General features: G+C 38.5%; 1 protein-coding gene across 1 annotated transcript in view; it reads right to left on the bottom strand.

The window, feature by feature from the left end:
- Positions 1–19,213: 19,213 nt before the first annotated feature.
- Positions 19,214–27,406, bottom strand: part of Ell2 (elongation factor for RNA polymerase II 2) — a 74,033-nt gene continuing 65,840 nt past the window's right edge. The window contains exons 10-12 of the mRNA XM_076856994.2: positions 25,315–25,486; positions 23,144–23,188; positions 19,214–23,048 (exon numbers count right to left, since the gene is read on the bottom strand). Coding sequence (XP_076713109.1) covers positions 22,932–23,048; positions 23,144–23,188; positions 25,315–25,486 — 334 coding nt within the window. The 3' untranslated portion in view covers positions 19,214–22,931. The remainder of the gene's footprint in view (positions 23,049–23,143; positions 23,189–25,314; positions 25,487–27,406) is intronic.

Here is a 27,406-nt window from a genome sequence, read left to right as displayed (position 1 = left end):
TTAGGTTCTCTGAGATTCAGCTTCTACAACTGCTTACCTCACAGAGTTATTACGGACATCAAACAAAATAATGACCATCAAAGCTCTACTCAAATATAAATTGCGTATTATTATTAGTCAGGTTTCCATTTTATACCAAAACAAAGGAACACTGGGAATCATTCATTTGGTATGCTTTCTTCTTACTCTTATCATTCATTTTACATGTTTCCCCCTTCTATTTCTGTCATGTTTCTTTTCAAATTTTATGAGTTAAAGTGATGTTGTCATTATTGAGTCAGGACTGAGTCAGCTATTGAGAATATGCATCAGCTGAACTTCAGGAAGGAATCAGGTTTAGTCCAGGAGGAACTGTCTCTGTAGGAGACAAAGTCCTCCTTCTGCTGTGAACCCTTTATCAGAGCAGAAGGTAGAACTTGCAGGACAAAGAACCAGGGAACTCATGGACAGTAAATATAGAGTCAGAGGAACTTACAAAAGCTGCAGAGGGCAGTTTTGATCCTGTGTGACTAGTAACCTGTAATCATCCTTGAAGACAAGAATATCATAATTTCAGCAAGCTGAATAAAGGAGGCCAGTAGTGAGTCAAGCCCAGGGTTATGCAATGGCTGCCTTGCAGTTCTGAAAGCTTGCTGACAACAGGCTCTTTTTCTCCCCACCCTTTCATTGAAGTTTCTTGGTCCAGGATGGTTGCACCTCTGTTAGAAGTCCATGTTCAAATCAGATTCCTTCAGCATTGGTCATTATCACCTGCCATGCTTCCATTGTGATTGATGTATTTATAAACCAGCAATTCAAGTTCCTCTGTGAAACCCAGCACTGAGAGTCTCAATCTTTGATTTTTGAACCATGGCCTCGTTTAGAAGAATGATGGAGTCTGTGGCACCTTCTCAGAATGATGTTTTTAAGAGCATAATACAAAATACAAGGGATAATAGGGAAATCAATTACTGAAGAATAGTTATTGAACATCTTTCAAAAACATGAGTTATTTTTACATGGATATTAATATATTAAAATATATTAAATGAGATCTACTGGTAGGCTTAATAAGTATTGTACTTTCAAAATAATCATGAATTACACTTTTACATATTTAAGTTTTTTTTGACAACAGTCATTAGTGACAGAGTCACAAAGTCAGTAATTTGTTACTGACCTACATTATTAAAAGTTAGTAAGAATAAATAAATAGGTTTTTCCTCATCCAGTATTATGAACTAGCAGTGTTCCATCCCAGAGCCCCCAGGATGTCTGAGGGCTCCAAGGTAAGCCCCCAAGCTTCTTTGCTGCTGGTGCAAAGCACAGTTGCATGGACTAAGAGCAGCATTATCCATGTCTTCTAGGCATATCTATTTAAAAAACTCAGCTCTCTCAATTCATCCCCAATTAGTCTTCTGTAGTATAAGTTTAATGGCAAGAAATGGTAAAATTAATTTGGAATCTAGAGTCAATGTATGCTGTATTTGCTTTGTGTTATATCCCTGTGACACTCAAGGTTTGAGACTATTTATCAAAATAAACTTTTAGAGTCATCTTGACTTTGAGGGCATGTAGGCCCCTTGGGGGAAGCTGAGAAGGCTGGCACAAAAATGGGCTAGACCTGGTCATGTTTACAAACATTTCCCTAGCATGAACTGAGTACGCCATGTGATAGTTAAAAATACAACTTTTTTTTTTTTTTTTTTTAAGCTTGGGAGAAGTAGCTTTATTTTGGGACCTCAAAGGAAGCAAAGAACGTACTGATTTCCACAATTAGGCAATCTCTGTAGAGAAGATGTTTAAGAAAGCGAAAGGATTAGTAGAACTTAGAAATCATATGCTTTAACTTTTTCGTGGCATAGTTATTAATATATTTTGTCATGAAGGAGATGTTTTTCTTTAAATGTATATAACTTTTACAGTAAATCATTATTGACATTGGCTAAATATTTTATACATATATATATACATATATATACACATATATATTTGTATTTGTACTTATGTATGTATGTATATATATTTTGCCTTTGAACATCCTTATTTTTATTCGTTAATACACACAAAATAGCTAAGTAAACCCTCACTGCTAGAAAATAAATTAGTGAACCAAAGGCAGGACACTGGAATGCTTATACTTCCTTCTTACTTGTTTCTGAGTCACCTACACAGTATTTCCAGATAAATGTCTGAGGGAACTACACACACATGCTTTGATAAGGGCTGAGTCAAAACTAGATGAGAGAAGTGCTATGGATAGAAAGAAGGGAACGTAAGTTGGCAATGGATTTAGGAAATATGGAAATGAGATCATATCCAGAGAACAACACATTTCTTTTTACTTTTGAAAGTAACTCCTCTGAACTGGTAAAGAGCATGGGCCTAGCTCGTGGAAACCACTTAGGGTGACGAGGGCCAGCCAATGGTTCTGGAAGGGAACTGGGTTGGCTTCTGTGGGAGGTGGAGGCTGGGGGCAGCTGCCAACCCTCCTGAGAAGTGGGAACCCTGAGGGAGCAAGCAATCAGCTTCCAGGTTAGGCCCAGCTGTTCCCATATGTGTTCTTAGCAATGCGAGTGACATTCTTGCTATTTCTTTTGATGTCTCTGAGAAGCAGTGGAGTCTCATTTGTTCTCAGCTGGGATCACTGGGTTCAGTGGAAACCCTTCAGCCAGCTTGATACCATCCTCTGCATTCATGTGAAGTGAGCTTGGCCTGAGAGTCCTCCTTATCCTCTCCTTTCACAGAAGGTGGACGGTTAAAGTCCCAGCCATGGTTCTATGCAGGGCCATTCTAACTATGGGAAAAACATCACCATGAAATTTCCCTAGAACTCATCTTTGCAGTGCTTTCAATGGGATTGTGAAACGTTTGGGGTCTCTTGCTCTTGTGAAGAATTTGTTCCCTGTTTTGCTTTATAGGAGTCATTTCCTTCCTGGAACAGTGAAAAACCACTGTACACAGTGTTCTGGGAGCTGTAGGAGGATTAAGAATGACCTTTAGCTGAGAAGCGAGGCGGCACATCTACAGGAGATTCTGACCTATTTTCCTTTCACGTGTATCATGTTGCACCTCTATGGAAAACACGGGCAAAGTCCCAAGCCAGCCACAGGCAGACCCTAATGATTTTCAGTAAACTGGCCTTCAATGAGTACAAAACTTGTTTGAATACACACCTGGGTAAAACCCAGTTTAAATCTGCTAAGGGTGTCCCCTTTTCAAAATGGACAGGTGTTGGGATTTCTTCTAAAGGAGGGAACATAAGATATGGTACACTGGTTGTGTACCATATGTTTGTGTCTCTGAGAAGCGGTGGAGTTTTGTTTGTTCTCAGCTGGGGAGTCACTGGGTTTAGTGGAAACCCTCCAGCCATGTTTGATACCATCCTCTGCACTCACACTGGTTATTTCCTTACATGGGTTATTGTATGATAGCTTGAGGAGCCCTTTCACAGCAATTATCTCATTTGATTTTTCAGACAGAAGGCTACTATAACAATGATTTAGTTAAGAGCCACACGATTACATAGCAGATACAATTAACAATAAAAAAGACCACTCTTTTTTTTTAATTTTAAAACTTTGTGTTAAATAGTTAATAAAACAAATACAGCAATTAAGGCATGAATCATGTTATACAAATAGACTTCATTCAGAAAGAAAATAAACACTTATAAAACACCTACCGTGGAGCCAGGAGTGGCAGCACCACACTTGCAATCCCAGCTATTTGGGAGGCTGAGGCAGGAGAACAAAAATTTGAGGTCAGCCTGGGCAACTTAGTGAGACCCTGTCTCAAAATAATAAGGGCTGGGGTGTAGCTCACTGGTAGAGTACCCCTGGGTTCAATCCCCAGTATTGCAAACAAACAAAAACACCTGCTGTGAGCCAGACATTGCTCAGTGATCTTAACACATTTGACCCTTACAACAGGTTTGTAATATTGGATATTTTACAAAGGAAAAACAATGTTCAGAGATGAGTGGTTTTAGCAAGGGCACGCCATCATTACAGGATCTAACTCCAAGCCCATTGCCTTGCCACTGTGCCATCTTCCTCAGGTTACACCGAATGGATTCTGCCCATCATTTCTCTTTCCTTTTGGTTTTTGCTGTCCCTCCACCAAAATCTGATCACACTCTAGTCTAATTCCATAGCTTCTTTCATCATCATCGCTGTCATAACAATGATTATTCACTGACCCCATTTGAATGTATCTTATTATAGTTACTTACAGGTTTCTCTTCTTGTTCATATTATACCGTATGTTCCTTGAAAGTAGGTCTTGAGTCTTACTCATTTTTATATCTTTAGTAACGTTTTTCATACTGTTCTCCATCTATTATATTCTCAATAAATGTCTTTAAGTGAAACTAAGTGAAAAAAATCTTGTTACCCAGGGAGTGCATAAACTAGACAGTTAAAAACTTAATGTCATAGATAAAAGATGGTGGGGGAACATAAGTTGTGTTTTCTCTTCTCCCTTTCATGAAACCTATTAAAAACATTTAACATTTTCTTTTCTTTCTTCTTTTTTCTTTTTTTTTTTTTGGTAACAGGGATTGAACCCAGAGGCACTTCACTGAACCACATCCCCAGTCCGTTTAAATTTTTTTAACTTTGAGACAAGATCTCTCTAAGTTGTGTATCAAAAAGATCTTTAAAAGTATGAACTTTGATATGAAAAAGTCATCTACAATGAAACTAAAAAACAGCTAAAATCTCAGATCACATAACCTGCCAAATATGGTGAATCTGGATCAAGTAAAGGGAGGCTATAGAGAGTTGAAACACACCATCTAGGTTCCAATTAGGTTGCAGTTTTCTCTGAAAGTTATATGAGACATCCCAGGGATACTTGTACTTTGAACAAGGACTGAAGGTATATATGGAACCCAGGAGAAATGCAGAACATTTCCCAGAGGTTGGTTCTATTTTGCAGAGAAAAGCATGGTCAGACAGATGGAAGGAAACTGTTGGGCAAGATGTGTGTATTTTTCCCCAAGTAGAATTCCTATTTAGGAGGTGAGGCCAGAGTATGAAAAAGCAGTAATGCCAACCAACTTTTCACCGGTTGAAGAGATTCAGACTAGCAGCTACAAATAAACAAAATAACCTAGGAAATGATTGGAGCTGGGAGTCTCCCCCATGATCCTTACATCCTGCTTGGACAACTCACTTGCTTGAGGTCAGAATATGGCAAATATGGCTAAAAACCCTTGTGAGCAATCACATTCAATTTGAGCTCTGCAGCTGCCTCTGGTTAGCCGACTCCTTTCCACAAATTGTAAGCGAATAGCAAACCAGGAGAGAAGTGTGCTCTTTAGAGCTAGTGTTTTCACATAGACTTAAGCATATGGATAACACCAAAAGCAAATAAAGACAAAACCTGAAAACATCAGAGATGAGACACTCTCTAATCAAAAGGATTATGAAGAATAAACTCTTTTTTTATATATCTTTATTTATTTTTATGTGGTTCTAAGAATCGAACCCAGGCCTCACACACATGAGGTAAGCACTCTATTGCTGAGCTGTAACCCCAGCCCTGAATAAAATCTTAAATATTATTCCAGTGAACCAAAAAGTTTCAGATGCATATTTATCTGCATTCTTAAAGAAACAAAAATATATAAACTCTTTGTGAAGTAAATTTTAAGATGAGATATAGGTCAAAGAAAAACAGGGAAAGGAAGTTAAAGTCAGCTAAAAGAATGGTGAAAGAAATTGAAAATAATGAAACCATAAGAAAAGAAAATCCCATTAGAACAGATATTGGTGGGCTGGGGATGTGGCTCAAGTGGCAACTCGCTTGCCTGGCATGTGCAGGGCGCTGGGTTTGATCCTCAGCACCACATACAAATAAAATAAAGATGTGTGTCCACCGAAAACTGAAAAATAAATATTAAAAAAAATTTCTCTCTCTCTCTCTTTAAAAAAACAGATATTGTTGAAAATATAGTCAGAAAGAATAAAGCAGCATTTAAAGGATGGGGAACAAAATAAATGAAATTAAGTAGAGAGAAGATGACACTTGTGAGAGACAGCCATCCATCAGCAAGCATATGGGATAATGGTGTCCCTGAAGTAAAGAACAGAACAAATGAAGCCAGAAAAAAAAAATGCCCCAAATAATATTAAAGAAAACTCTGCTGAAGTAAGTGATGATACAACTGTGCAGATTAAATAGATTTCAGGTGGGAAAGCACCTGTGCATAGAATGTTCAACATGAGGAGTCATAGGAGGTCAAGTTACTGAACTACAAAGACAATGTAAGAATTCTGTGAACATCTAGGCATAAAAAGCAAGTTTCTTACAAATGGGAAAAGAGTAGATTTTTCAGAAGAAATATTCAAGTAGATAAAAAGGGAGCAAATAAAATCTCATTGACTAGGAGATAAATTGAAACAGTCTCAGGAAAGGGGAAAACTAAGGTCAAAGGTGAAGGTCTTAGGCCCTTGAGTCCACTTAAACTTAGGGCTAAAGGAGTGCAGGCAATATCCTGGTTAGAAAACAGAATGAAACTAGTGTAAATCCAAAACACATAGTAGAAATGTGCCGAATAACAAACAATAGCCCAAAATTGTCGGTAGGGAAATGAGGAAATTAGCTTTTATTTTTCTCTCCCAATGGAGCCATAGCCACCACTAAAATTTACTGAATTCAAGAAACAGATTTACATTCTCACTTTTAGAAATTAATGATGTACAGTATTTCAAAGTTTTGTATTTGTGAATTATTTCTGAAATCCTCTAGCTTTACTGAAATCCTCTAGTACAGTTGATCGTGGCTCCTTTTGGAAGACCCAGGGAAATCTGAAGTTTTACACCAGAGGACCCACCATGTCCTTGCTTTGAATATACAATCTTTGCCTTTTTTTAAAAAAAATTTATTTATTTTTTTAGACTTTGAGAGGTTGATGAGTGAGGCAAGGTAATGCAAAAACTGTGGGCAAGAGTCAGTGATTAAATGTTAAACCATTCTGTTTGGTGACAATTCTAGTTTTCACAATTAGGAATAATCTGAATATCATTCAACAGTGATTAAAATAAGCACTATGATATAAATGATGGAATGACATACAGCTATTAACAAGAATAAAATTGGTTAAGAGGGACTATCATGAAACAATGTTAAGAAAAATTTATGTTGCAAGTCTATACTTTGATATCCTTTTTGGACAAAATTAAAAACTGCATGGATAGTTATTCCTGAAGTCTGGGATTGGTGAGTCAGAATAGGGACCTTCTACTTTTTACTATATTCTCTATATACTATTTGAAATTTTTTCGAAAAGCAGAAATGTTTTTTTAGAGCAGATTAAGAAAAACACAAAGGATGCATTTTTGTCTTTTATTGAATCATGAGCACTGTCATGTTTAGTGAGTTAGGAAGATAATCTGCTGAAACTGCTTTGCTCAAGGTGTTCTTTAGAGTCTCCCTCCATTCTGGCATCACACTAGGGGACGCTCAGGACCTACTGTGCAAACCTCACCCCTTGCCTTGGCCTGTTCCTATGGTCTATTCTGTCACTTGCTGGGCCTGCAACCTCACCATTTAATTTACAGTTCTATTTACCTCAACATTTGGACTTGTCTGGCAGTTTTTTTTTTTTGGTTTTGTTTTGTTTTGTTTTTTGGTGGTGGTGGGGGATAGTTCTTAGTGGGTACTCATTTTGTTCTTTTTCTTTTCCTTCTTTTCTTCCTTTTAATACAAAGACAATGGAGAATCATGCACTGCTGGCCATGAGTATGCATGCTTCTTTGCAACTGGTCCTAGGATGGCAGAACCCTTCATTTTACCTTTATTATTTACTCTGAGCTCAGTATTAACTTCAAAGTGAAGAGATATGCTGTTTTTTTCTCCAGTATGACTTTTGCTATTGAATTCCCATCAGAGCCTTCTTTCTGAGCTGTGGTTTGCCTTCTTGTCTGGCCATTGCTGTGTTACCACACCAGTGATGGGAAGGCTGTTCATTTATCCCTTGGTCTCCTTCACAGAAATGATCTACAGATTTTTGGCTCTGGTGTTATAGCACAGTTGATCGTGGCTCCTATTGGAAGACCTAGGGAAATCTGAAGTTTTACACAAGAGGACCCACCATGTCCTTGCTTTGACATCTTGAACTCCAGAAAGGGACAGAAAGGTGACAGTCTTCTGATTTCCCACTCCTATTGGTCTAAGGCCATTTCTGATATGGTCTTCTGTAGACCTTGGTTCACTTCTCACCCAATAGACACAGGCAAAGGAAACATTTCTGAAAAGAAAAACTTTCAAACTTAGGTCACTGGTCAATTTCTAGGCTGGCACTGAGTGATAAAATTTACCATTTGTGGGGTAGTGTTTAATTGACACCAGATTGCTCAAAAATCAAATCAATTTTTAGCATATAGTGGTAACCAGAATTGACTCTATAATCAGCCTGGGTTCAAAGTCCAGCTTTGTCACTTACTGTCTAGCTGTATGGCCCTGAGAAAAATATTTAACCTTTCTGTGGCTCATCCATAAAATTGGATTAGTAGTCCTGGGTAATTCTGAGAAGTAGACAATGTAATTATTTCCTAAGTATTTAAATAGTGCCAGATATACAGGGAAAACTCTACAAATGTTTGTTAAATAAAATATTTGGATTTTTAGGAGTTTGTTTCCTCTATTTTTCCCCTGAGAATGCTTGGCTCTGACTTTTAGATTGCAACCTCTTGAGGGGAGGGGAGCTGTGTTACCCACAGTGCCTAGAAGGTAGTTGTTATGTGATAAACATGCCACCACTGTCTGTGTTAATGAACGAATGACTTATTACACTAAGGCAAGGATTCTGGAGGCAAACCATCATGCTCAGACAGTTGATTACTTATTTGTCCTTTCTTTTCTCCTATTTTTTTCCTCTCTGTTATGTTTTTGTGTCAGACACCTCTGCCTGCGGCAGGCTGCCAAAGGTGAAATCTTGATTAGTAGTGTAGATTTCTGAATCTCATTTGTCATACTTATATGACAAGTTCAGTCCATGTCAGAAGTTTTTTGGGTGAAAATCAGCTAAGTAACACTCAAGGGTTGACAGAAAGCTTTTAAGAAATAGGAAGAATCCTAATTCCATTTTTATTTACTTTTTAGTTGCAGATGGACACAATTTGTTTCTTTTTATTTATTTTAATGTGGTGTTGAGGTTCAAACCCAGTGCCTCACACATGCTGGGCAAGTGCTCTACCACTGAGTCACAACCTCAGCCCTTCATTTTTATTTTTACAAAAACACATAGGTGGGGCTGGGGATGTGGCTCAAGCGGTAGCGCGCTCGCCTGGCATGCGTGCGGCCCGGGTTGGATCCTCAGTACCACATACAAAACAAAGATGTTGTGTCCGCCGATAACTAAAAAATATATATTAAAATTCTCTCTCTCTCTCTCTCCCTCTTTCTCACTCTCTCTTTAAACAAACAAACAAACAAACAAACAAAAAAACCACATACGTGTAGGGCTATAGTCCTATTCCTAAAAGAAGGATGGTTGACGGGGGGCTGTGAACCCAGAATAAAAATTTTATTTAAACATCAGGGTCTATGCTTCTGAAATTAGGTTCAAAATGTGGTGACTTTCATCTTGGGTCCAATCACTTCCATTTTCTTTCTGTTTTATTTCTCACGCTGGGAGAAGCCACCTTCATGAGTAAGGACTTTCAGGTAGCCTAGGGACAGTTTCCTGTGGTGAGGAACAAGGTATTCCAGTCAAAAACCACCAGAGTAAGCCAGGAAGCCAGTCTCTAGCTCAGTCAAGCCTGGAGATGACTGTATCGCTAGTTGACAGCTTGCTTCTAACCCTGTGAGGGACCCCGAACTAGAACTACTCAACTAAGCTGCTTCTAGAATCCTGATCCTCAGAAACTGAATGAGATTTTGTTTGGTGTTTTAAGTTTCTAAATTATGGGGTGATTTGTAACATAGCAACAGACAAGTGCTTGAAAAGTGCCACACAGGACATTCAATCTACTATTTCAGAATTTCTTGGGTGACTGGGTATTTATGGAGAACACTCATAATGAGATCAAACAGGAAACAATGAGTCATATTTTCAAAAATATTATCTGGCTACTACAACTTAAAAATTTTATCCTGTTAAATTTTATAGGAGATAAGAGCTAGGACAATGGGCAGTTTCAGAATCATTTTTGCAGTTTTAAAAAATAATTTTTTTTTTGTAGTTGTAGATGGACAGCATGCCTTTATTTTATTTGTTTATTTTTATATGGTGCTGAGGATCGAACCCAGTGTCTCACACATGCAAGGCAAGTGCTCTTCCACTGAGATACAGCTCCAGCCCCTTTTTTTCCCCGAAGTTTTTATGACTCACTTTTCTAAGCACAGATAGTGTAAGGAGTTTTTAGAGAAAGGAAACCCACAGAGGTACAAACTCTCTATTACTTCTTTTTTCCTTTTAAAAATTATACCAAAGCTATAGATCTTTAATCTCCTCCTAGAAGGGGTTAGAAAATAGGTGGTAATGAATATTACCAAGTCATAATTTATTAAAATAGATGAAAATACCCTGCTGACTACAGTTGTGGGAAGATAACAGTATTCCAGAAAATCCAAACTAATGCCATCAATTACAACTGAGCACATGACTTGAGTTCTCAGCTTTCATACTGACAACCAAACAAGGCAACATGGTGGGCACCAGAGTTTTCATTATCTAATTTAAGGAAATGTAAATGACATTTGGAAATGTAAATGTAAACTTTTGTAAAAGTTCATCAGGAGAAAGACTTATCCCCAACACAAATCTGTAAGACAATTTAATTACATGGACTTGTAAAGGGTGGTGGGCAATAGAATTGTTGAGAATGAGTGTACAAAAAAAAAAAAAAGAGAGATTTTTTTAATATGACTATTTCTTATAGGGACCCTCACTCTGCTAAAGAGATGGCTTGAGAGATGGGTACTTAAGTATAGGTACATGGCATTCTGACTTTGATTTGCTGGAGTAATTCTTTCTTTCTCTTTGTAGTACTGGGAATTTGAACCCAGAGGCACTCTATTGCTGAGCCCCTTTATTTTTTGCTTTTTTTTAGTTTGAGTCTGGGTTTCACTGAGTTGCTGAGGCTGGCCTTGGACTTGCAATCCTCCTGTCTCAGCTTCCTGAGTCACTGGGATTTCAGGCGTGGGACAAGGCACCCAGCAGCTGCAAAAATACTTTTTAATAGAAAAAGATAGCATTTCTAAAATGCGTGTTCCTTGGAATTCTGATTCTAAGAGACGGATAAAAGTGAGTACACTATGGTCTCTACTCCCTCTTGGAGAAAATATCAAAGTATCAAAAGTCATGAAAAGATCTTCATAAAGTAAAAAGTTCCACCTCTGTTAAATCTAGCATTTTCCAAATTTCTTAGGGTACACAACTTTTTGGGTAATGCTTACAAACATTACTGACATTCCTTGGGAGATACCAAAGTCTTATCCAGATGGTGGTCTTTAGTTTTCATTCATTTCCATTACTTGGTGAACTTTTGTAAATACCCTCTGTGTGGGCCCTTCTCCAATGAATTCTGGTTCTTTTGCTTTATCTGAGCAGGGGCCTAAGCAGTGGTGTGGTTTTTAAAAAAAAATCCCCAGGTGATTCTAATGAATGGAGAGGGTTAAGGACACAAATTTGGTTTCAAGTCAGAATCACCCAGAGAGCTGTTGAAAGCACTGATTTGCTGCATTTTCCCTCATGGGCCTCAGATTTAGTAAAGATGGAACAAGGTGTGAAATTTTGTATTTCTAACATGTTTCCAGGTGCTGCTGCTGCTATTGCTGATGCTGCTGGTCAGAGGACACACCTGAGAAACACTACTCTGGGAACAATGTGTTAACAAGGCTGTCAGGCTATCCTATTGAACATCAGTGTCAGTTTTCCTACAACTCATAATTCAGAATAAAATCAGGAGAAAAGTGTGAAAACAGTGCAGATTCCCCCTTGTTCTGGGCTGAAGGGAGATCCAGATGATGCAGATGTCAGGTAGAAACTTAATCTGGCAGATGGTGTTGCGCCTCAGGCGGAACACAAGAGGAGACCCTTACACTGGGGGATGGGAGCCCGTGAGGGCCAGATGTGATCTGTGGAAAGGCCTCAACTCAAGGGCAGAAAGGGAGGCATTTTCATAGCAGATTAAGGTGTTTATCTGTGGGAAGAAGACAGGGCAATGTGAAACACCTGGCTCAGAGCACAGGAAGGACAATGTAAAGTTCACCTCCTGTAAAAAGAGCTTGACTTGAAATACTCTTTGGGGAAAACTAAACTTCACACAGACAGAATGTGAGCGGGCTGTGAGGAGACATGCTGGTCCCCTCTGCCACCAGGTAAATCTTGGGGGATCAGCACAGAGTTGGAGAACAAGTTCTTGAAGCAGGATGACAGGAATTATGATGCAGTGGTGAGACAAGACCTGCACTGTCTGTCATCTAGCGCTGATCCTGCGTGACCCTTCTGGGCCTGTTTCTTGGTGAGTTGTCCTACCTCATACACAATTCTTTTAAAAAAATACTTTTTTTTTGTAGTTGTAGATGGATGCAATACCTTTATTTTATTTATGTGGTGCTGAGGATTGAACCCAGGCCTCTCACGTGTTGGACAAGTGCTCTACCACTGAGCTATGACCCCACTCCTAAACAAAATTTTAAGGGAGAACCAATTGAGAACATCTGCAAAAATGTCTGGAAAGGCATAAGTGTCATATGTTGTCAAATGGAAAAGAAAATAGCCACTGCACTTTCCCACTGTTGCTCATTTCCATTCCCAGAAGAGTGCCATCTTTCATACTTTGGCATCGGCCTCCCAGCCCTGTTGTTTCAGTTTCTTGCCTGCCCACCAATAACCTGGGCAGTCTAACCACACAGATGGCTTGCCTGGCTGCTGGTAGCAGAAAGAGTTTGTTGGCAGTTTTAATAGTACAGACCTATTTCTTTTTTTCTGGGAGAAACTAATTCTAGATGATAGTGCTCTCCCAACATGGCCTTGACTCTTTGCTATAACCCTAGGAGCCTCCTCTCCAACAGGGGGGAGTGCCAGTGGGCTTGGCTCTCCATGCACCAGCCTCTGACCTCGGGGAGGATGGAACAGTTTCTGGGAAGGGCAGTCACTGTTCCTTCCCAGCTCAAACCTTCCCATGTGAAATCCCATGGACCAGCTTAAGGTCCACTCGCCTACTACAATGACATCTATTTTGGAAGATTTTCTCAGAAGGAATTAGCAACATGAGAAGGCCACCAGATAAGACCCTCAAGTGCCAAAATACCTCCGATAAAGCAATAACCCAAAATGGCCTGGCCTCAGGACAGAATCACAAGTTCAACAAAGAAAAAGCAAGACCCTAACTGGCTTTTGTTAATGAGAGGTGATTTGGATAAACATATATTCCATAAATGCTACAAGCCTTTCCAACATGTCCCTCTGGTCCTCTCATCTGACAGGTAGCTTCATGCTGCTTCCCCATGGAAGCCTTGCCCCACTCCCTCACTGCATTATATCCCTTTATTACTCATTCTTGCAGCTACACTTATTCTGCAGCATTTACCATAGTTGAGATCAATTTGTATAATTCACGTGTGTCTTGTTTGATGATGTTTTCCCACAACCAAGCACAAAGCTGAGGTCCATGGAAGGATTTGTTGAATGAATGCATGATGCCGTGACTTAGGAACTCACAAGGTGGTTGTTGCCCTCTACCCCTGGCCACCTCCACAACAGAAAATCAAATTTTGAGCCACACCTGCTGGCCTTGCAGAGTGGTTGGTAAAGAGGAGCCCTAGTTTTGCTCCTCTTAGTGTCTATTTCCTTTCACTGGCATAGGGATTAGAGGTTGAAAAATCAGCAGTTTGGGGTTGGGGTTGTGGCACAGTGGTGGAGCACTTGCATGTGTGAGGCACTGGATTCAATTCTCAGCACCTCATATATATAAATGAATAAAAATAAAAGTCCATCAACAACTAATATAAATATATATTAGTGGATATATATATATACACACATACATATACATACATACATATATATATATTTAAAAAAATCATCAGTTTGGAAAGCAGAGGATTTCTGCAGAGAGCTAGTGGTGTGCTTCCCTGTTACCACAGGGCTGATGGGAGCAGCTTCATGAAGACCACTTAGAAAGAGTGACTTGTGACTCCTCAAGCTTGGGAACTCAGAGGGCTGGTGGGTGGTATATGCCTGAAAACGTTCACAGCAGAGACAGAGCCAGTGTAGGCCAAAAATGCTCATTTGCTTCTGGCTGGGGTGGGCAGGTGGGTGAGCCCAGACATAACACTTCCAGTTGGCACATTCTCCTGGCTAGTTACAAAAAGCCCCTGAGCCTTCTGTATAAAGAGGCTGGGGGTGTGCTATCAGAGGCCAATGTTGAGGGGGTCTTGCAAAGGCCAGCCAAATGAGAGGCCCTGCCAACACCTGGAGAGGCCAGAGAAGGGTTCAGGGTGCCAAGGATGGGCTCTGACATTGTCCAGAGTAAACGAAGGCAGATTCCAAAGGTAACATCCAAGACCTTTCCTCCCTCTCACCTCTCACCCTCTGTTCCTTCAATGCTGGGGGAAGCCAAGTGGTGGGAGGAGGCAGGAAGATGGCAAGAAGCATTTGGCATCTTTCCTAAACCAGGTCTAAGCTAAAAAGGGTGAACAGCTCTAATTTTAAATGCATTTCATAGTTTTGGCTAGAGTTGCATGTTACTGAATTGACAGCCATGCTAAAAGAGACAATGAGGTCTACCTAAGAGTAGCTGTTTTAAAGAAATTATGGGATCTGCCAGAAATTTCACCTCTAAAGGCAAATAGCCCCAAAGCAGGTTTGTAGCGACACGCATGAGAACAGAGTTGCTTTATGATTGCCCTACACATTCCCTCTGGTTTAATCCTCATATAGCCATGGTATTATTTATCCAAGATGATAGAAGGAAGATACAGGGGCCTAAATAGACTTCCCTGCATCACAGGTTGGTAAATCCCAGGACTAACACTGAGACACAGTGTATAAGACTCTCTGTTCCATCATTCTTTCCCCTCAACACTATAAAGCTCTTTCAATCATACTTCCCAAACTTTTCATGTCTTGTTTTTGGGTCCTTGCCTCTGAACTGGCCTGTTCACTAACTATAAGTCAATTTATCTTTAACTAAAGACAGGGGGAAAAATGGCAAGATATGCATATCAACAGTGTAGAAGAAGGATTTAGGCAAGAAAAGTGAGTGAGGAGGAGCAGGTGGGGTGGTGATAATTGGCTATAACAGCAATACAGACTTGTCAACAGGGGCAGAAAGGGAGGCAGGAAGTATGAGGGTGGATAGAAAGGTGGTTTTGCCACAGTCCCCAGTGTCCCCTTATACCTGTTCTCAGCTGCAGAGTTCTGTAGCTCAGGTGGCCATGAGACCCCTGGAGACCCTCTTGGCACTCCTTAGACAAGGCTTATTTAAATGAACTGTATCTTTGGGAGAAGGAGGAAATGCTTACAGGTGTAAGAGGGAGTTGTTTTTACAGCAATCTTTCCCCCAAAGCTTCTTTCTTTTAATTAACAATTCTTTCTAGTAACTAGGTGGCGAGATGTGTTTAGGCTTACAGTCAAGAAGGATCTTTTAAAAATTAACCTTTATATAGACAACTGGAAAAGACAATAAGGAAAATATTCAAAATCAAGCTCAAGTTTGAAACAGAGGTATTAGCACTCTGTGTAGGTTACAGGTAGCCACGATGCTAAGAGATTCTAATGTGATACTTGAAAAGATTCACAGAAAAACTTATTTCACAGAGCAATTAGGGGCAGAGCCTTTAAAAATTCTGAGATGTGTCTCTACCATAGGAGGTCTATCACTGTTATGCCAAATCTTAATTAACCCAGTTCAGTTCTGGCTGGCTGCTTTGCCAAGTATATTGCTACAAAACTTTCCAATCCAAACAAAAGATGGGAAAAAATAATTTAAAAATATGCAGTGCATATAGCATGTTTACTAGGTGTCAGTACCTCTCTGCATATTCATTATCACAACAACCTCTGAAGCAGCTACCATCCCATTTGCAGATGGGAAAATGAGGACGGAGAGCTTTATGAACTCGAGCGGTATGTGGCTTGTGAGTGGCAGAGCCAGGACTCTAAGCCAGGCTGTCTGCTCAGCTCTTCTTGGAGCCACAGGGCCCACTGCCCAGGCTGTGGTGCAGCTTGTCTGGCACTAAAGCACAACCTGTCTGTGTCATTTTCCAGCAGAAACTCCTGGGATGTCTTCAGCCCTACCTGGAAGAGTATGTAAGCTTCTGGGGTCTCATCCTGCTCTGCCATGTGCTGTCATTTAGACATTGTCATTTCATCACCTACAAAATGAAGGCAGTTGCTTCAGATGTTGTAGATGGGCTCTGGTAGCCTTACCGTTACAGGGATCCCAACATCCTTTGATTTTCTTTAGAATGTCTGTTTGGACGGTTGCATGTATACTAGGCATGCAGTAAATGCCAATAAAGACACATGTTAAACTTAAGGTAATATAAGCTAAGATACTTTAATGAAAATGGAAAACCACACCCACTTTAGACTGCAATCCACCATGTCCTTGAAAAGTGAGAGAAAGCTATTGAAAAAAACATATTAGGAAATGAAAACAGAACTTATCTGTAAATTATGACAAATAACAAACATAACTTTTAGAAATTTTCATTTCATACTCCAAATCATTAGACTGTTTAGACACTCAGATTAAGAGGTAACTAGAGGATTGATTGCCATTATGGCAAAGAGATGTCTCCTTTGAAATGTTTGGTTAGTTAATCAAAAGGATTCCCCAAGTAGTTAGTCTGCCACGGGCATCACCCTGCCATTGTTAACTAATGCCTAAATAACAACTTTGAGAAGATATAGTGGCAATGTGCAGAAATCTGAATGATACAGTAGATTCTTGGAGTACTCAAAATCTCTGGCTGCATGAATTTTAAATATGACCTACATGAACAGTCTGCATTCTTTCAAGCACCTTTTATAGGCCAGGCACTAGGCCAGGGGCTGGGGATACCCTGGTGAGCAAGACAGTCTCTACTCTCATGGAACTTAATAATGCAATTAGTATCCAGTTATAATTATGATACGTGCCAGAGGAGGAGCACAAAATGAAAGAGCATATTCCAGGGTGACCCGAGTTAGTATGGATGGTTAGGGAAAGTTGCAGTGGTGATCTTTAGGATGAGGAGGACTTGGCTAAGTGAGGAAGACAGGAGGGCACAGCCGTGGTGTGGAGCTTATATAGCATGTAAGGCCTTGGGATGGAAGCAAGTGTGCTGAGAACCTGAAGCAGGGACTGTGTGACTGGGGTGCAGAGAGTGGGAGTACCAGGAAATGGGAGTGGGACAGTAGATCAGGCTGCTCATGTAACCCCCCAACAGAATTCGAAAGCCCAGTCAGAATTCATGAAGCAGGAAGGGCAGCCAGCCTTTCTTCTGGAAGTCCCAGTTTCTGGCTAATTATGTGGGCTCACTCTTCTTAATTTTTTTTTATTTTTTATTTTTTATTTTTTGTGGTGCTAGGGAATGAACTCAGGGCCTCATAAATGCTAGGCAAGCACTCCACCACTGTGTGGATTTATCTTTAGGAAGCACTCTCCTGCATTTCATAGACCTAGATATGGAATTCTTATTGTCCATTTACAAATGCCCACGTTGTACCAACTATCTAATTACAGTAAGAAAAACCAGCCTGGCTGGTCAGTTGAATCAGGCAGGCAGGAGTTGGAAATGACACATCTCCACCTTCACACACAGTAGATTCATCTGATCCCTGATGAGAATTAAGCAATCATAAAATATCAGAACCACCTGCTGCCACTGCTGGCCTCCTAGCCCAATCTTAGAAAAGTAAAAACAGAAAAGCAGCTACATGTATGTCTAGTATTCAATAAAACAAATCCCAAAGGCTCCACCTTGAAATCTAAAACCTCTCTGCTTTCTCCCTTTCTCAATCAGATAAATTCATTCTCACCTGGAAAACAATGCTTCAAACACTCCTATTGCATGGGGCAAATAATGAATCCCATAATTTAGATTACGATTTTTTTCCAGAACTCTTAAGTGCTTTACATAATGAAATCTTTTCCACAGATTTCTTAGTAAGGAGGCATATTTTCACTTTAGAGCTGAGAACAAGTTGGGCTCAAAGGCAAATACAATGTCAGGTGACCCATGGGAGGAGGGCCTGATGGGGCTGCTGACACAATGACAACTTTTAGAACCTCATTCATCCTTGAGGCTCCTTGTAAACCTAATCAGAGTCACTGTTGGCATCCATCCTCCCAGGTTTTTAATTCCAGTGTTTAACTGAGACTTGCTTTGTTTTCTCCTACCTTATCCACTCATAAAGCTTTTATAAACTGGAGGTTAAGGATTTAGCTAGAATGTCCTTATGTCTATTTTAAACTGGATGCACCCAGAAGCTGGGATAGTCTCTTCATCTGGAGAGAAAATGATATTACAAGACTGTACCCTTCCCTACCTCTACCTGCACTGCTCTACTTTCAAATACCTTACTGCTAAGTCTGAACACATTCAAATGTAAAGGGAATGTAGGGGAAATAACCAGCTCTCAGAAAACATTTGCACCACCCTTCCAGTTTGTCTATCATTTCAGACACATCAACTCAACAATAATAATCCATTTGACACAGCAACCAACCCCCTTTTGCTACTTCTTCAGAATCAAGGGGTTATCTAGCCTGTGTGACTGGAGTTGTCACTTTGCAAAATTAGCCTTGCTCTATATAAAGACAGAAGAGAAATGTGGAGAAGTGCTGCAGAACACTGACTCTGGGGTCAGGCTTCCCAGCTGCTGCCATTTACTAGCTGTGTGATGGTTTCTCCTTTAAACCGCAGTTTACTCACCTGTAAAATGGAGATAACAGATGGTGACGAGGAATGAAATGACACATGCAAAACTGCAACAACTCAGAAGCCCCGCCCCCCCACCCATGGTAAACAGCGTCGTTATTCCCTTGTGATGGTGCTTCTGAAGGCATGTACCTCCTTTATAAAACAGGCAGAGTCCTGGAGCAAAGACCCTGTTCTCATTTCCTGGAGTCACTGACAAGTATGCTCTATCCCAGGACCATAATTTACATGAGGGCATCAGATATATTGTCATATGCTTTGTTCTTTTTTTTTTTTTTTTTTTTTTTTTTTTTTAAGATAAAGTGAAGAGACTTGAAATGAGACAAAAGAAAAACAAGTACCAGAATTGCAAAGTTAACATTTTTATTGAACTGAAATCCGTGTAGAACAACAGGGGCCACTACAGCTGCTGAGCTCAGTAACAACTGAAAAGTCTCTGTGACATTTTACCTTTGAGAGGCCTAATATGGTTTGGGTGGAACAACTGAGAAACAGCGTGTGTGTGTGTGTGTGTGTGTGTGTGTGTATTTTAACACTTCGAAATAGTTTAACATGAACCTCAGAGGCTGGATCAATTTTCAGGTTACAGAGATGACATCTTTTGTGGCCTTCATTCAGTACTGTCAGTTAATATCCTTTTCCAAAACATTTCTCTGAAAGTGCTGGTTGTGATTTTTTTCCCCATCCAGTACACGTAAGAAAAAGATTTTATAATACTTGGGCAAGTAATAAACTGTAAGAACTTCAAAAGTAGTAGAGGTATGTACCAAGCACACCGACTCTGCTGATGAATTGACTACAGAGTCTCAGCTATGTTCCAGAAGCAAAGAATACACCTAGAAAGTGCGAGGTACCCAAGGAGAGTGTTGGAATCATTGGACTATTTTTGTCTAATCTTCATTTCAACATTGTACAACCAACATCCAACTGTGCATCTGTTTAACAAAATAAGGTGAAATACTTTAAGAAAACACCCACAAAGGCTGTAAGATCAATCAGAGAGGAAACAAAAGTAATATTGAACTTTTATCAATCCATGGAGCAATGATAAAACTGACCACACCAATAACTCCTGTGAGAGCAACTACTGAACATCTCTTAACTATTTAAAAGAGTTGAAAGTTAGTCCCTCTAAAGTATCTCAAGGGAAATAAATAACAAACAAGACAAGAGATGAAATTCCCACATTAAAACAACAACAATAAACACATTTGTTAATGTTCTTTCAGTTTGTTTTCATTTAGCTGCTCATTCAACATGAAGTTGCTTTATTAGTGTGTTGGTAAAATCTTTAAATGATTTTAGATGAAATGTAACCAAAAACAAAAACAACCCCTCCCCCTGCACAACACATTCTCTAATTTTGACAATGCTATTTTACACTTAAGTGTTTCTCAAAATTCTTCCACTAGAATAACTGTTATTGAGTGGCCACTCATTTGCACGAATCTAAAAATCTTGCAGCAGGGGATGAAAAGTGATTATAAATATTTTAATGGGCTCATGCTCATCTTCAAAAGGTATGCAATCTGGAGTAATAGATTCAGAGATTTATAGCTCTAAACTTTGCAACACTTATATATCACATTTTGCAACTATCTATCCAGTGTATATACCAAAAATCTGAATTAAGGCTTTTATTGGTATGTGGTCAAGTCTATGTGCAATGCTGGATTTCCACAAAGCATTTCCAACTTCCATTGTTACCCAATTTGTAAACCAGAAGATGTGCTGCTGGAGGTGGGGAGGAGTTCCAACTGGTAATGCTTCACCAACTGGAAATTTTATTTGTAAACAGGTTCTGAAGTAAGAGTTGGCAGTGAAACAACTGAGGTGCTGCCTCAGATCATGCAGAAGGAAAAAGGGATTTGTACCTGCAGACAGGAATGGACTTAAAAAAAAAAAAGTCAATAGTTGGCCTTCAGTTTAAGATTTCAAGATCTAAAAGCTTGAAAGTTTAAAGCTACACCCAAGTCAATGGTTCTCATACTTTAGCTTACAAAAGTCATAGACAGGAAACGTGTGAAATGCAGATACCTGGGCCTTATCCAGTGATTCTATTGCTGGTAATGAAAGTGATCCAAGAATCTTGCTTTTGAGAAACATTACTCACAGCAAATAGCAGCACATAATCCTTGAATAAAAGACCAAGATGCTTAAGAAATAACACTAGCGAGGTAGTTACCTATCGCCAACCCATCAGGAGATATCATAAAAATATGAGGATCAAATGTATTCCCAGATACACTGCTTTTCTTTTTTTCAACTGAAAGTTAGAAATAATATTTAATAATGATTGTACCAAATCTGAGGTAAAAAGAAAAGCACAAGGGATCTCAGGGCTAAAAGAAACAGAATTCCCTAGGAAGTCCATGTTGCATAGAAATCAAATTTCTGCCTCAATGTTTTACAGTTGCAAAAGAGTCTTGTTCATTCTTTGTATAGTCTGTGTACTTTAAGTATGTTATCTATTGTTCTAGTCAATGTTTAGGAAAGAACTTCAAAGAGAAAAGTAAATCTACATATTCTCTCATGTCTCCTAGATACCAACATGTTCTGGTTTACAGTGATACACGACAAAGTCATTTGTTTTCTTGGATGCTGAAGACAAACATCTTTATTAAAGATACTACCAAAAATTTTGGCAAACATTTCAAAACAGATTTGTAAACATAATGCTTCCCTTTTCAACTGGCAGCACTTTGAAAAGACAATACAATAAGACAACACAACTTGAATCAACATTAGTTCAAAATCCTTATATTTTTGACCACATAACTTATGTTCCCACATGATAAAACAAGTGATAGTTTAAATCAACGTTAACAGATAAACTCCATGAAATGAAAGTTTGTGCTGTTTGATGAATCACAGTATGTTATGGTTAAATATAGCCGCTCTTTTTTTATATTCCTGGCATCCAGGATGAAAAAAATCTTTAAATATACATCTCATGTAGGTAATAGCTTCTTTGCATATCTCTCTTCAAAAAATACTTTATAGCAGTATATAAATAGTTTACCTACACATTTAATTTTATAATTTTGCCCCAAAACTATAGATCTGTTTAATTTTTATAACATATCAATTTTTGCCCAACATTAATAAAGCTGACAAACTGTTGAAATGGAAATGCTTTTGTCTTCCACAATAGAAGTAGCAATTTGACAGGAAAAAAACAAAAACAAAAAACAAACCCTACAGTAACACTCGTCAGTTGTTTAACCTGAGCGTTTGGCCTACTGAGAGTAGCAGCTTTTTTCCTTCATGCACGCTCACATCCACATCACCTCTGCACACATACAGGTTGGGCACATGCTTCCAGACGCTGGTAGGCCACAGTATGCTTCCCATTGCTCTAATCACTGGGAAGCAGTGTAGCTAATGATTAACCACACTAGGTACACAACTAGCAAACACCTTAAGGCAACCATTGTAATGGGGGGTTAACTTGCAGGGCGGATTTAATATTTCAGATCAAGTTAGCCTGTATACCTGTGTATAAAATTATACACAAAAACATACTCATACAACTTTATTTTTAACCCTCCAAAACAATGTTTTAATTTTTTTGTATTTTGTGCAAATTTCTAAATATTCTACCATTTAAGGCAAAGAGTTCGCATTAAGAAAGGTCAGAAAATAGGCTTATGTTTATCCAAAAGCATTTCACCTTGCACATTACTGTTGTTTTGTTTTTTAAACACACACAACTTTTAAGTGTGGACATTGGAGCCCCAATATCTACAAAAAATAATTTCTAATGACAAACACAAGTTTTCAAGGAAAAAAACTGATTTGAAGTATAGACACTGGATCCCCAAAATCTAAAAAATTATTTCTATTAACAAACACAAGTCTTGAAAGGAGGGAAAAAGGACCAGAAAAAGCAGCTTTAAAATGCAGGGAAGCAAAGTAAAATGGGGGAAAAAAGTAACTCAAGTTTACTAATACTGAAACTTTCAACAGGCAAAGTTTCATCTTTTTAGAATCTAGAGCAACTCATTTGGAATTTTAAATAAATAAGCTTAAGTTTATTCACATCTTCTGGTCCAAGCAGAGTTCTAGTGCCATGACTCTGCTTGCTGTTGGTCAAATTCACCTATTAGTCTTTTGATGTGAGCCAGCTTGTTATGAAGATACTCGCATCTGTATTTTTCTTCATGATAATTGGGACTAGACTGCAGGTGGGGAAAAAAGACAGTGAGGAATTAGGTTGCAAAATTTATAACATTTCTCAACCACAAGTCAACAAACCAACAGTGATGATACCTACCTGCTTGATCTTCTGATATTCTTGTAAGACTTCTTCATGAACATTCTACAAAATTAAAAATCAGAATTAGAAAAGAGGAATTTTTTTTTTTTGCAACGTAATAGCTAATATGTATTCGGGGAGGATGTAGGAAATAGCAATGAAAGAATATAACTTGGTACATCTTTATGGACAGCAGTTTGGCAACAGCTATCAAAACAGTCGATGCAAAACTGACTCAGCAATTCTACTTATACTACAGATTTATTTGTCCCTGAGTAAAATGATGCATATGCAAGGTTATTCACTGCAGTACTGTCTGTAAAGCAAAAGATGGCAAACAATATCAAAATGTTCATCAATCTATACAAAAGATAATAAGAGGACACTAGAACATATGGAAATACTCTATGTAGTGATACAAAAGTATTTTTAGATAAATTATATTGGTTAGTGCAAAATAATATGGACAATTTTGAATGAATTTACTTAAAAGGAGAAACAGAATGACTAATATATTCTAAGAATTTCATTGTTTTTAAGACTTAAATTTCTTTTCATTTTAATGAAACCAGGATAAACAATAACGTATCATGCTCTAAATTACTTGGACATAATAAAATAATGCAACCTATAGCTGAAGAAATCGTAGATTCAATTAAATATATTAGATATGCAAATTTACTTGGGTATATACATACATATATGCATTTCATACACACACATATAATACACACTTCTGAAAGAATATACTGGAAGCCATTAGTGGTGACATCCACTGGGGCAGGGAGAAGATCAGGTAGCTGAGCAAAAATAGCTAGCTAGTCCTCATGTACCAGATATCAGACTTGGATCTGAGCAGTTGACAAGTGCTTACCTACATTTAGTACTCACAACAACCCTATCCTTATTCCATTTTGTGGATAGGGATTTGAGTCAAAGAGGCATTAAGTAACCTGCCCAAGGTCACACAAGTATCAAACGCAGAGCTAACGACTAAGCAGTACTTGGAATTACATTTTAGTTTAAGTAAAATAATGTACATTGGAAAATAACTATATAGGGAAAAAATAAACCTCAAACTTATTATATCACTAACGTCTCCTACCCACAAACACTGATTCCTCTCCCAAAGTCTTATTGAAGAGGTTCCTCTTACCAGCTTATTGAAGAGATTAATGTCCACTATTATAAGACATAAGCAATCTCTAGAACACAAATGCTCTTGGGATCTTTTGCCTGTTGTGGGGAAACAATCATTTTCTCACACAGGTTGCAGTCAGAATAGTGGCAATGGGCTGGGAGAGAGGCACCATGTCCTCTATGGCTGTAAGTGGGAAAAGGTGATCTGGCCTACACAAGGATGGAAGTATTAATTTCTATCAATGTTTTTGCTAAGAATTAAAAAAAAATCAGGAGACAGGTCAGGAGTCTACTTCTTTTTGTTAGCTATAGTTATATTACCATGTAAGGTAGCAAAGCAAAAACATACTAATATTGGTTAACAAGCATCAGGCTCTGGAATGATTGGAAATAGCACACTTGTCTTCATTTAAACCCCAATCTCTGTAGTTTTCACCTCCTTTATATTCTGTGTTTGTATTGTCTCTAATTTATGTCAGACTGGGGTTTTTATTTTGTTGACTGATTGTGGCACTGGGATTGAACTTAGGGGTGGCTTTACAACTCAGCTACTCCCCACTACTTTTCTTTCTGAGACAGGGTCCCCTAAGTAGCCCAGGCTGACTTGAATTTATAATCCTCTTGCCTCAGGTTCCTGCATCACTGAGATTACAGGTATGTACCACCATGCCTGGCTCAGACTAGGTTTTTAAAAAATAATAATTAAAAAATTTATTTGAAATAGCATAGTTTTGGAGCAAAGCACCAAATTGAGTGGACAGTGTAATCAAATATTGAAATGTATCCCAAGATCCATTTTCCCCCTACTTAGTTGTATTTGGTTTGTTTTTAAGAAGTACACTATATATTATATTGTAGTAGCACAAAGATTTTCTGCTGTGTTTATTTGATTTCAGAAGTGCTTAAAATATTTAGTTTTCTAAAGCAGCAGATGCTGGTCAGTAAGAGGACTTGTTCTAAAGGTCAGTGGGATGGCTGGGGTTGGGTACAGTAGGAAAAGAAAGGAGTAAAATGTAAAAGTCTGTCCATCTAGGAAAAAATTCATTTACCTGGTACTCTTTTGAGCCTGGAGAAAGGCGCTTCCGTTGCGCATCCAGTTTGATAAATCTTCTAGCTACCGTCTCCATCCTGGCGTGCAAAGCCCTGTACTCATCATACTCAGCATTGAAGTCATCCTTGTAATTCTGGCGTTGCTCATAGGAGACAATAGCAATGTATTTTCTAATGAGAAGAAAAATGTAAATGGAGAGTAGCTATAGAACCAATATGACTACACAAGTCTGAGATTTTTTTAAAAAAATTGTATGTATGTTTTTGTTGTAGATGGACACAATATCTTTAATTAATTAATTAATTAATTTAACATGGTGCTGAGGATAGAACCCAGTGCCTCATGCATGCGAGGCAAGTGCTGTACCACTGAGCTACAACCCCAACCCCTCAAGTCTGAGATTTAAACCATATATTTAGAAACTATATCCATGTATGCATTATTTGTATTTAGTGCTGTTCTGCCATTATTCTGTTGCCAGGTCACTTTTTCAAAGAAGCTTCCAAGTGAAAAGATCACACAGGAGGGTTTAAAACCTTCAATGAAGGAGAGCAAATGTGAAAAAGATATAGTGGCAACAGAATTAAAGTGCAACTACATTAAGAAAAAAAAGTATTTACACAGATTTGGCTTCCTGAACTCTTCTTTACCCTAAACAATTCACTACCACACCAGTGGTAGAGGCCAGCCCATTTATTATAAGTTGCACAGAGACAGAAAGACTTGACGGATTAACAGACACCAGAAAAATGTCTTGCAGTTAGAGTGCTGGGGTCAAAGCTGTCCCTGGATCCACTGCTTTATGAGGGAGCCTGTCTCTTAGCCTTTCAGACCTGTAGCAAGCAGAACTCCTTAACAAAGGGTCTTCAGCTAGCTCTCTTTACCTCTTTCCTCATATTTCTGATTAGGCAAATATAAAAAATATAAAAGGGAATTATTTATAATTTTTTAAATTAAAGACATTTTAATATTAAAACTATTATTTGTGGATCTGGGAACCGGGATCATATCTGACCTGGTTGTTTGTACTCTGTGCTCCTCTCATGAAACGCAAAATTCCCTTGACTATTAGACAAAAAAAAAAAAAAAAAAAAAAAAAAAATTGAGGTTTTCAGGCAGATGGAGGAGCTTTGGGATGTACCCTGGGATACACATTTATTTTTCACTGTGTGACATCTTGGAGTTGAGTCCTCTCCATTTGGTTTTATATAATCTTAGCTGTTTTATTTAAATTGCTGTATCATAGATGCCTAGCTGGAAATGTGAGAAAAGTGATGCAGTGAGCAAACTTAGTGTCCTCATTAATATTTTTATTCATGCTGAGTTAGACAGTGTGGAGGTTTAATTTTCTAAGTGTAATTGAGACAGCAGTCGTATGCTGATTTAGAGCTGCCCTGCTGTTGCCTTAGCTGTAAAAGGAGCCCAGGCAGCCAAGTTGGGAAACAGTTCTCCTAGACATGGGCTGCCTTGACTGCACACCAGAGGGAGCCCCTAGGGAAAGAGGTTTCTGGGGATAAGCAAAATGGCTGAACCAATCTCAAAACTCACATTTAATTTGTTGTATAATATATTTATCCCATGTTCTCAAAATCACACCCTCAGTATTTCATTTAACAATTTCCTTAGGGAAAAATACCAAACTGGCCCCAAATGGTGTTGTTTATTTGCTTATACTGGCATTTGAACAAAAACCACTTCACTATTTTTAACAAAATTGTTACAGTTTTACAGTTGATTCTTGAAGCAGTGATGGAATAAAAATTTAAACAGTCTGGATAACTCATAAGCACAAGTAACAAAAGTATTCTTATTGTGTAAAAATTAGTAATACTGTGGAACAACCATTTAAAAATGTTATTATATAAAAATTAGTAACATTGTAGTTAAGTATGAATTATTCAAAGGCTAATCATTTAGGTTTTATACTAAGTTCTTTTGATTTTCTTAAGAGGCAACTTAAGTTCTGTGTTTTGGGTAATTTTCTCATTACTTTTAGATAATTTGCTACATTTATATGAAAACGATTTTTTGTTGTTGTTAAAATAAGTTGCTTTTATCTAAATAAATCAAGCATAAATCAGAGCACTGGA

This window comes from Callospermophilus lateralis, chromosome 5 (assembly GCF_048772815.1).
Source record: "Callospermophilus lateralis isolate mCalLat2 chromosome 5, mCalLat2.hap1, whole genome shotgun sequence".
NCBI lineage: Eukaryota > Metazoa > Chordata > Mammalia > Rodentia > Sciuridae > Callospermophilus > Callospermophilus lateralis.
Note: the sequence above shows the minus strand (reverse complement) of the source record. Positions and strands in the feature narration are given on the sequence as shown.